This window comes from Cariama cristata, unplaced genomic scaffold (genome assembly GCF_000690535.1).
Source record: "Cariama cristata isolate BGI_N322 unplaced genomic scaffold, ASM69053v1 scaffold31380, whole genome shotgun sequence".
Lineage (NCBI taxonomy): Eukaryota > Metazoa > Chordata > Aves > Cariamiformes > Cariamidae > Cariama > Cariama cristata.
Window position 1 is genome coordinate 1 of NW_009596862.1, and position 10,890 is coordinate 10,890.

The 10,890-nt window shown below is 44.8% G+C and overlaps 1 protein-coding gene across 1 annotated transcript in view; it reads right to left on the reverse strand.

Annotated features, from left to right (window-relative positions):
- Positions 1 to 2,526: 2,526 nt before the first annotated feature.
- LOC104167524 (protein spire homolog 2-like) overlaps positions 2,527 to 10,890 on the reverse strand; it is a 14,186-nt gene continuing 5,822 nt past the window's right edge. The window contains exons 4-11 of the mRNA XM_009707817.1: positions 10,294 to 10,418; positions 8,884 to 8,953; positions 8,193 to 8,344; positions 6,895 to 7,023; positions 5,506 to 5,570; positions 4,631 to 4,658; positions 4,083 to 4,225; positions 2,527 to 2,939 (exon numbers count right to left, since the gene is read on the reverse strand). Of these exons, the coding sequence (XP_009706119.1) occupies positions 2,768 to 2,939; positions 4,083 to 4,225; positions 4,631 to 4,658; positions 5,506 to 5,570; positions 6,895 to 7,023; positions 8,193 to 8,344; positions 8,884 to 8,953; positions 10,294 to 10,418 (884 nt within the window). The 3' untranslated portion in view covers positions 2,527 to 2,767. The remainder of the gene's footprint in view (positions 2,940 to 4,082; positions 4,226 to 4,630; positions 4,659 to 5,505; positions 5,571 to 6,894; positions 7,024 to 8,192; positions 8,345 to 8,883; positions 8,954 to 10,293; positions 10,419 to 10,890) is intronic.

Genomic DNA, 10,890 nt, shown 5'->3' on the forward strand with positions numbered 1-10,890 from the left:
TTCGCCGCCTCCGTACCTGGGCACCCAGCTGGGATGAGCTCAGCAGGCCACTCCTCAGGGGCTCCATGCTGAAACAAACGGTGTCCCAGCTCAGTCCCCCCAAAGGTCAGTGGACACAGAGCTGACGTGGGGAGGAAACAAGATGAAAGTAAGCTCGCCCAGACAAATCTCCCTCCTCTGCTCCCAGTGCTCCAGTCCAGGCTCCTGCCATTACCAGTAGTAATAATTAGACTTCTTTCCCCATTTTTCAGTCATGATTCACTACTGGGATAGGACCAAAGACTGCAGCTGTGCTTTAAGGTACTAGGGGTGGTGCAAAGAGACCTCAACACCACAGCCTGGAGATGGACCACTTTCTGCAGTGGTGGGAGTATTCTAAATGGTCCCCATGTCCAAAGACAATTTTCACCCAAACACAACACTAATAACTAGAACCAGTTGACTCTGAGCAAGGAAGGCTCTGGTCCATATGATGAGAGGAACCAGCAAAAAACTAGAAAACAGATCAAATCCTGCTGTGTGCTTGCAGAGGGACGGATTTCCTCCAGACCACCACCTTTCAGGGGCTCCGACCAGAACAGGTTTTGCAGAGTCACTCCTGCATCCCTGGAAAGTGCTGCTCTTGGTACTTTTAAAGCTCGGCCCCTGATCTATTCCACACAGGAGTCTCCCACTGTGGCTTCAGGCTGCCTGCGTGGTGCCTGTGCCTGCTCTACCCTGCACTCTGTGGCTCCCAGGTAAGGCCTAGTCTCCGCTCCCTCCAAAAGGCTCTCCTTAGCTAGGAAAAGGAGATGACCAGGCTCTTTTGGCTGTGTTTAAACAGATGTACGTTTCTAGTACGCCTGCCCCCAGAAGCTGTCATGACTTGCCACAGCCAGGAGCAATGGTTGCACACCAGAGTTGAAGAAGGACTAGATGTCACTTCCGTACAAGGGACAGATGTTCTACTAGCCCACGCAGGGGCCAGTGCAACCAGTATAGTAGAGGAGTGATGGGAACATGGGTCCTCCTGACAGCTCACTAGATCAGGGATAGGCAGGGAAGGTCAGGCTGGCCATTAGCACCCAACCCCCTTTGCCTGTTTGTTCTGCAGTGAGCGCATTTCCTCACCCCACTCATGGTCACAAGGCAGGAAAAGGGGAAGCCCGTAAAAAGAGCCCATGTGGCACCACAGCAGAGGTACAAGAGACAGGACAACCTTGAACCACCTTTGCTCTCCAGGTAAAATGAAGTCTACCTCCGTGCCGTACAGATAGCTTCTCTCCCTACTGTTCCACCCAGGCTCTGAGAAGCATTTTGGGATTGCACATTAATCAAAACAGGCTGATCTCAGCTCATTTCTAGCTCTATCTAAACTACCTCACTCAGCAAGCATCGAAGAGAACCTCATGCCCCTGGCCCCATGCTGCACCCATCTTGTCAGCAAGCGCAGCTGTGGCTTGGCTGCCATTCCCTGCAGCCTGCAAGGAGCCCACCTGCCTGATACGGATGTGCCTCCCAGCAGCACCGGTGATTAACACATGCAGGAGAGGACCTGGGCAGGCAGGCTGCACCCTTCCTAATTGACTGAAGGAAGAGGAACTTGCTCCAAAAGGAAGCACAAGCTCCAGCTTCCCCACATTCATTTACTTGCAGAGCTTGCCCAAACCTGTAAGTAGGCATCAGCTTGCAGACAGGCAGTTTAGAGGAAGCAGAATTAGGCCAGTGAAAGTCAGCTGGAGGTATTGACCCTTCTGGCAGTTTGGATGCAGACCCTGGGCTCAGCTTAAACATGTCTTCCTTCCCTTCTCCTCTATCAAGAAGAACCGGCCCTTCCCAGCCATTATTTTCTTCAGCATGCCTCATTCCAACTACAAGTCCACTGTATCTGACAACATTGTCCATCCAGCCCCTGCAAAACACACCAGGTAGAACTCCATCAGAGCACCTAGACGCCTTCCATACAGCAATTCCTGGGGAGAAACAGACATACAATCAAATATCCCATTTTTGGGTTTAACCACATAAAGAATTTACCAAAATGTTCTTTATTTTTCTAGAATGTATACATTGTAATAGTGCAGTTTAGCTTAGGGCAAAGCTTAAGGCCAATACAAAGAGCAAGAGTCTCTTGAGAATCTGATGATGGCATTGAGATATACTAGATACTTCGCTGACATGCACCAGAGAGCCCTGGTGGCAAAGCACGGATAACACACAGGCAAAAAACAAATCAAGAGCTAGCTTCATAAGCAAGCAGGCTGGGCAGGCTGCCTCACAGCCATTGCTAGTGTTACACGCATCAGGTCAGTAAGTTTTAAGTGCTTTCTAGTAAGTTATCAGGAAGGAGTGTTTGCAAAAATGCATGGTGATGTGATCACACAACTGAGAGCTCCACTTTCCAAGTCTCTGTGGAATAGAGGTTTTAGGTTAAAAGTTTCCCTGTACTCATTAATATAGGGTAAAGTCTGCTCAGCAATGAATGCAAACAGTGCCACAGAACAATGACAAATGCAGGTGCAAAGGAGGAAATGCTAGAGGCATGATAGTGCTTCAACATTTATTTTCCCCAAAGACACATAAAAATAATTAAAAGAGTTCTAAAAACCACAAAGTTTTATAATACTTCACAATACATAAATACTAACTGTGCTTCCCGCTTAGACTAACCAGCAGGGAGGTCTTTTATTCAGGCCTTTATGTCAGTAGGTGCATAAAGCTGTTTCATTTACTTCAGGTACAGAACAAGTGACAGGAGAAATGTATGGCAGAGTCATTCCAGTTTGGTTCAAGGCCAGGAAATTCTCCTGAGAGGGATGCTTTGCTGTTGACTGGAAGCCATGCTTAACAGATACTGCTCGCATCGTGTACAGATGTCTGTGGTCAGCCAGTCTGCCAGAGTCCCTGTGTAACAGCACAGAGGCTGTGCTAGGCAATGGGGTTCCAAAATAACGGGTACACTGGAGTGGGAGAGGGAAAAAGAAAAGCAGGAAAGCTGACGCAGGTTTCTGTTAGAGGGCATGGTGCTCTTCCACCCCTCCCTCACACATGATCCAACACTGTTAAGTAATTTCGCTAAATGCATGAGTCCAACAGAGGAGTCAGCTCCACTTAGGAAGGCTACCAAGCACCAGAAGAGCTTCATTTACTGAAACCTTCTCTCTATTGACAGTATGTCAGCCACAGGGCTAGTGAGTATCTGTGGTTGATCCAAGGTTATGGCCACATCCTTATGCTGTAGGATTTTTACTTGCAGTAATGCAGTCACTCAACCCTGTCTGCAGCACCTGCATTATAGGACAGACCAAACCACTGCCTGACATGGTTAACTTCAGTAGTGAACACTATCCCTGATTTTTGGCAACTAAAGTACAAGCCTTTGAACCAGAAACTGCTGTGACTTTATTTTGGCTACATTAAAGAATGGTTTCAGAGAGAAAAGATACCTGTTCCCCCAGTAGAATACATAACTGATTTGGAAAGAATAGAAGAGATAATGTAGGTTTCCAGTCCTAGATATTGCACTTATATCCACAAGGTCTGTCTTTTCACCCAGAACTGTCAAAAGCTCCTTCTGAAAGAGTTCCTTTTCTAGGGAAAAAAAGGAAAGGGTGTCTGTCTGCGGAGGGACTGAGAAAGCATTTGTGGCATTGCTCTTCAGTCAGTTATACCCAAGTCCATTAGCATATTTTATTTCTAGGTATAAAGGGGCTACTCCTGGGTTGTAGTGACAGATCCCCAGCATTGGGGGACAGAATATAACGGGGTCTGGAAATTCTCATACAAATGAAAGTGCCACAAGGAACCTTCTATGTCTGGGCTAATATGGACACTTCTGAATCCATATCAGAAACCTGATGGCTAAGCAGCAAAATGCATTTCAGAGCACCTACACATGTCCTCCCTTTTGGTCATCTAAAATCCACAATACTTCCAGAGAAGTGTAGACTAGTTAGACCAGTGGCTAAACCAGTCATTCAGCATAACATTCATCTGACCAGCATAATATTACATACTGCTGTCTGCATGTTTGTAGACTTGCATATACAAGTAACTGGTAACATCTTTCAACGTAAAAACAGAACATCCCTGTCCCAGCTTACCCCAAACATTCCCAGTGCTCTATTTCATGCACCATCTCTGAGTTCTTTTGCTCTTGCGTAGCTGGGTCCTCCTCTCTGGAGAGTCTCAGAAGTTTTAGGAAGTGAAGTGGGAGATGTACACATGTTCTGAAGGGCATGGACATCTAGAATCACAACATAAGTCACCTGAGTTCTCAGGGAAACACATTCTTCTTCTTAGCAGGAAAATTTACACGGCATGCAATTGATTTATTGGTGCACTTAGAAGATAGACATTAATGCAGTGAACTTTCTGACCCTTGTGTAAATAGAGCACAGAGTAATCCCAACCACTTTACACAGGATGAAAGAGAAACCAGAGTTGTTTTAGCTGAGTATGACAAGAGATGTCTATGGCACCCTGCCTGCTTTTGCACTTTGTAATATTCCCTCTTTATTTTCTTAGAAGCAAGCTAGAAGGTAGATTTGAGGTATCAGTGGGATGAAGGAAAGCTTGCTATCACTAGGTGAGGTGCCGGGAAAACAGAAAATGTAAAAAACTCATCTGCTGTTGTAAAGACTAGACTTGCCTTGGTGCAGCAGTTGCAGCAGACAACACTAAGAAAAAGATAAAAAGTTCCCAGCATTATCGTTTCGGTAAAGCTCAGCAGATACCAATATTTCAGCTAAGGGAGACTTCCCCAAGTAAGTCTTAATTTGTGATCATGGCACAATCACTTAATGACAAAGTGAGCAAGCTTAGAACTCCCCTATTCAGTTTGCCAGCCCTCCTATTTATCCTAGTTTAAATCATCTGAAATGTGTCAGCATCCATAGCTTGAAGGCTTTATCTGTAAATGCTCATTACTTTTCACGAAGCACTACCACCAGAGGGTTACTCAATTCCCAGTGGTTGTTTATTTGCTGCTTGTAATCAATTCAGTGCTTCACCACTGCTTCAAATAGATTTAAGTGAGCCTTAATGAGCCTGAAGCTCCTCTTTTCCTCTCCCATGAACAGAAAACCTCTGACAAGTAAGTGAATACAGGTAGGTCCAGCTCCCTTCCCAGTCACAGGGTCTGGAGTTCACTTTTTCAGTCCTCAACAGAAGATTCTGGTGAACAGCCTCTCCCAGAACCTGCTCAAGCCCTTGACTGAAGTTAAGGCCAACCCTTAGAGCAAAATGGAGAGAGTGATCTCTGAGAGAAATCGAATCTAGTACAGTAAATTTGGTTATTGCTAGCTTAATACTAAGAGTTAAAATTGAGATACCACTTCAGAGGCAAGTTTTTCCACATCCTCTGCAGCTGTAGACACTTCAGCCTGGCTTGTGCAGTAAGCCAAAACTGAAGGGCTCAGCAACCTGTTCCTATCCAGTACTACAACTGTTTGAATACTGAGTATTTTCAGCACTGTTCTTTCTCTCTTTTCTCCCTCCTCATTCAGTCCTTTTGTACCAGCTCACCTGCTGCAGAGGTAACAGCTGTAAGGCCACTTAAGAAACATCTGCTTATGGCAGCTGAAACATAACTGTGGAAAGGAAAGTTACTTGTCAATGCAAATGGAAAATACCTTTGTACCAACAGTATCCACTGCCTGCCAAAGAGCAAGCACATAAACCAACCTTCTAAAGGCTTTCGATCCACATACAATAACAGAGGTCCAATAAAGGATAGCAAAGACACAGGAACTAAAAGCTAAAAAGGCAAAAAAAAGTCTTACTTGTAAGGCCAGTGTTTTTATGATGCAGAGGTTTGGGGCAGCTGCCAGACAACAGAAGTTTAAAAAAAGGCTCTTGAGCAAACAATAGCTGTATTGTGCAAGAGTGTAACAGTAGCTAGTTAAGAGAGAGGGAAGAAGAGAGACATTCTTTGAGGTAGACTGCAGCAATCCCAAAGAGATTAAGTCAGGGCAAATTTGAATCCAATCCTGAAGCAAAAAATGAGTCATAAGGAAGCTGATGAGTCGCTTGAACTTTATAAAAAACGAACACATTCATACACAGCTGGCAGTTAGAAGTGATATTATCTGGAGAAGTAGAGCCCAAGAAAGCTAAAAAAACTTTAGCAGCAAGAACACAAAGGGGGTAAGAGAGAGCCATTTTAGAACAGGCAGACAGCAGGCAAGTTAAAGCAGCGCTGGTAAGGTGAGAAGAAAATAAGGATTCAGTTTCAGGAGCATCAGACAGATTGTGGAAGTTGCATAGCTCTGCTAGTAGAACCCTCTGTCTCTTGTCTGTACTGCTAGCAAGTGAGGGCAAGAAGCTGACCCCTAAGACAAGTAGCACAGACTTCCTCACATCTGTGTTGCAAAGGGCTTGTACTCCTGACATCTGCTCTAGAGGGGCTGGTTGCAAGATCCCATCTAAAGGAGACTTGGTGAATAAGCCAGCAGTTATGCAGAGTGGGCAGCCAACAGTCCTGTGCTGCAGGTCATTCCCTGTCCCCCTCATCTCCCCAACCTTCATGTCCACTCAGCAAGGTGGTTTGAGACAGTTTGAGTTAAGAGCCTTTGTTTCATTGTTTAGCAGTACCAAACCCCAATTAATTACTGCATGATTTCAGAGCTGGCCAACAGTCATAGCAGTCAGCTCTCCTAGCATGGAAGTAACAGACAAGAAGTATCAAGGAAAGGCTGGGTTATTTTCTAGGCAACTTAGACAGCTTAAGCTTGATTAGAAGCCATCACCACACAAGTATTAAAATGTTTTTACAACCTAGGCAAAATTTGGATCAGCTGTATGCACAGGATAAGTTGAGGCAGAGAGCACCTCAACAGTTAGCACTGAGGGCCATGAAGCCAGCCAGCTTTTGAAAAGGCAAGGACAGCACGAAGAGAAGGAGAGGAAACATACCTTTGCTCTTGGAAAGACACCATCACCGCCTCCTTGGAGGCCTTGCACCTCCTGCACCATCATTGCATATCTGGTTCCAATCAGCTCAGCAATGGTTGGTGATGGCCACTTGGTAGCAAAGGGACAGTCCTATCAAAAGACAGAAGTTAAGCGTCAGAGAAAGCTGAAGGAAGCAGGTATTTGGGGAGGTCATCCTCAAAACTGGATCCCAAAAGGCTCAGGAGCATTTGTCCCCAAAACTCAGTTTTGCCAGTGATGGAGAGTATCAGTTGACTCTTTAACAATACTAGCAGGGAAACTACTGTGGGGGTTTCAGTGGTTGCTATAGTTTTCAAGCAGTTTCCTGACACCTTGTTAGGGAAGCAGGTCCCTCGGTCACCACAGTAGTTAATACCATCTCCAGAGCCAGTCTCTGGGGAATTCTACCCTTTGGTACAGACCACAGCACAGACGGCACCCTGGCCCCTCCTAGGTACAGGATCCCTTTCCACGGCACAACACTGTCTTGCCATCTCCCCAAGACCCACTGGCCCCACACAAATGACAGCTATGATCTGGTGGTTGACCAGGAGAGACAACAGTGCTTTTAACTCCAGGCAGGGAGCCCAACCCACCTGCATCCCCCACCACACTGCTGAACAAAGAGGTCACACAGAGTTACGGTCAGTTTAGAGACTTGCAAGGGGTGCGGCAGGGAGGGATGCAGAAGGAAAGAAGGAGGCAAGGGCACAGCACACCTTGTCAGGGCAGAACAGGGCAAGGCCATGATTCAGAAGGTTGCACAGAGGCACATAAAACCCAGCATTGCTCCCACAACAGAGCCTGATGACTTCAGTACTGCAGAAATTTAAAGTCACTGATGCTGTGCTATCTACATTTTGTCAACCACTTGTTCCCTTTACTGCAGCTTAAAGGATGTTTGTGAATGTGTCAGAATCTAGAAAGAATGAGGGGAGATGGAGAAAGCAGGGCAGTCCCACTGCCAACTACAGTCTGCTTGAGGAAGTCTTGACAGACACTTTCAAGTAATGCAGTGGCATTTTTCTCTTCTTGTACGAGGAAAAACTGTATTTCATATCATTTAAACTGGGAAGCCTCCACAAGGACACTACAGCATCCAGTCTTCTCTTAAGCTATCTCCAAGGAGAGAATAATATCCCAACTTCCTGTCAGTATACAATATAGCCTAAGATAAAAAGCACAGAACATGCTTACTGCTTGCATGAAGATCAAGGTGCAAACTCTGGTCATTACCAGATGTATCAGACCAGACTTGCTAGCTGACATGCCAGACTTACAAGCTCCTTGCTTTGAAGGCCTCTCTCTAAAGATTTGGATCTTCCTCTGTAAGGAGGCAGCTGCCGTTGACCAGCATTCAGGAAATGATCAGGTTTAATGTCTCCTAGTGTAGATGCACTCGTGGGAGGACGTGCGCAATTTGTAGCGAGACCTGGATAGGAAAAGAGAGTTTTAGCATGCAAAAAACCAATTGGCAGCTTCTAAGTATTCACCCAAAAGCTGAACACTCAAGAGCACGACACTGCCTTCTGAAGGTAGCAAGGCTTACATCTCTCTCCCTCAAGCCCCATCAGCTCAGATCATAAAAAGCAGAAGTATTATGCTTGTCAGTAGGCAGTGATAAGGCTTCATTAGCACCATTTAGTTTAATAAAATCAAGTGGTGTTCTTTCTTACTTGAACGTTCAAAACTTATTTAGCTTTTACTGTGAATTTCAGTTTGGCCTTTGGGGACATGCTATCATTGTTTTGAAGCTGCAGGAGCTATACGAGCTTCAATCAACTGCAGAAGAATGGTTTTCTAAGGGCATCTCCCCAGACTCATTACTTAGTTTTGGAGCTTCTCCTGTAAAGTGTCTTCAGGTGATCAGAGAGAAAGCGTACAGTGAGCCCAACCTAAGGCTTTGGGAACCTAGCAGGCCACTGACTACTTTCTCACCTGGTTTAGATGTGCAGCTGGAAGTACACTGACCTGTGCAGGATACTCCTGCTGACCTGGCTGAAGTAAGCCAGGTGCTGGAAGGCAGCTTGGGAGTGGTTTCCTGTAGACCAGAGGACAGGATGTTCTTAAGCTACATACAAGAGACACCAAGCCCACTTCCTCAGAAGTGCTGCTGCTAAACAAAACCCAGGATACCCAGGACTGACCAGAAATGTTCAAGGCTCAGCCAACAGTGGAGCAGAGAGAAATCAATGTGGTACATTTAGCAATTTTATATTCCAAGAGGTCATAGCAAGTTAATTCCCCCCGCAACCAGGAAGATCCAGCCAAACTACTGAAATTTCAGATTCATCTGTTCACTCTCTCGGCCAAGTTCAATGTGGATACTAGTCCCTGTTCGGGCACCAACTTCACAAAATCCTCCCCGTACAACTCAGAGTATGTTGGAACCATTTTCTTGGCTCCAGCTCACATGTAGCAACACCCGAGAACAGTTCAAGAGACTGTGCCCCACTAACCCAACTCAAACCCAATGCTGTGTCTCAAGAGCAGTGTTTCTAGCTTCTCCAGAAAAGGAGAAAACAAATTTGATTATATTAGTCTCCATATGAAGATCCTTCTAGTTTAGCAGTAACACATCAACCACAGGGTTGTCAAATACTGAACACTCCTACAAGTAGCACATACTTGTGCAAATATAGCTAAATTTTCTGCTTTTATTAATTCATATCCATTCTTCTCAGTTAAGCAACTCCATTTCAGACAGAAATGTTTACAGAAAACAGATTCCTGTTTGTATGCCAGCGCATCTGTGTTAGACATGATGTGTTAGGGCTTAAGTTCTGTTCCACAGAAATTCTGAATATGCTGAGACTGAATCCCAGAACCAAGCAGTCAACCTTTTCATGATCAAGTCAGGACTTAAAGAACCTGAAGACTATGTATTTTGGTATATTGAAGAATGGTGCTCCCAAAATTGCTCCACAGGCAGAAGAGTGGGATTTCACCAGTGAAGTTGTTTCCTGAAAATAAATTATTAAGTCTTCCTTCCACAAGCTCACATACCACATGAAATGCAAATACATCAATACATCTAGCATTAAATGCCTCACTGTGAGGTAAAAGTGAGAATAACTCTGGCCTATATTGGCCAAACTCCTATGCATATCAAAACTTCTGCAGGATCTAGTTTTAACGGACCAGAGCAGACCTTGGTTCTACAGGCTTCAGTCATGCCTCAAAAAGAAGTGTTTAACTATGGAATCAGCTTCTGTAGAGGAAAGGACTTCAGTGAACCTCATAGTACCACATTCATTCACTTTTGAGAGACAAGATTGCCCACACTAGGATTGCAACCTGAAGTTCCAGGCTATGTGTATGTGCAGATCTATTGCCTGACGTACTTCTGCCTCTCCAGAATCCTTTCATTTAAAGCCTTACGTGAACTCCTGGTCCCAGCTGCTGTGTTGTAGCGTTGACAATTTTAAACTCTGCACTGGCATCTTGGAGAGTTAAGAAATTATCACTTGGATATTTCAAGGCAATATTTGGTGTCACAAGCATTTCTGCAGGGGACAGTAGGAACAAAAAAATCCCATACACACAGACAAGATAAGAGATTGTACTGTGACAAGAAAATGACAAATTTGATACCCACACATCAGAATCTGAGATTTGGCTAGACTTTGTCCTGGTAGTTACACAATATTTTAGTTTTAGGTGATGATCAAAATCCTGTTCTCTCACTTGGTGGACAAACAAATTTGAACATCCATAAAAAATATGGTAAGTTGAAACATCTTTTGAGTCTTAATAAGTTAAACAGATTTTCTAGAAAGAACTATTCTTATGCCATATCACCCCTACCACACAAAATTTGCATTCCCCTCTCCCTTGTATTATACGTGCTATGGAAAAGATAAGTGGGCTTTCATTTCAAAGGCCATCCATTATTTTCAGTCAACGCTGACTTCACCTGCGTGCTTGATAGGTCACTTTGTAGCAGGTACCTTTGGGCCTGCTCCCATTTTCCCTTCC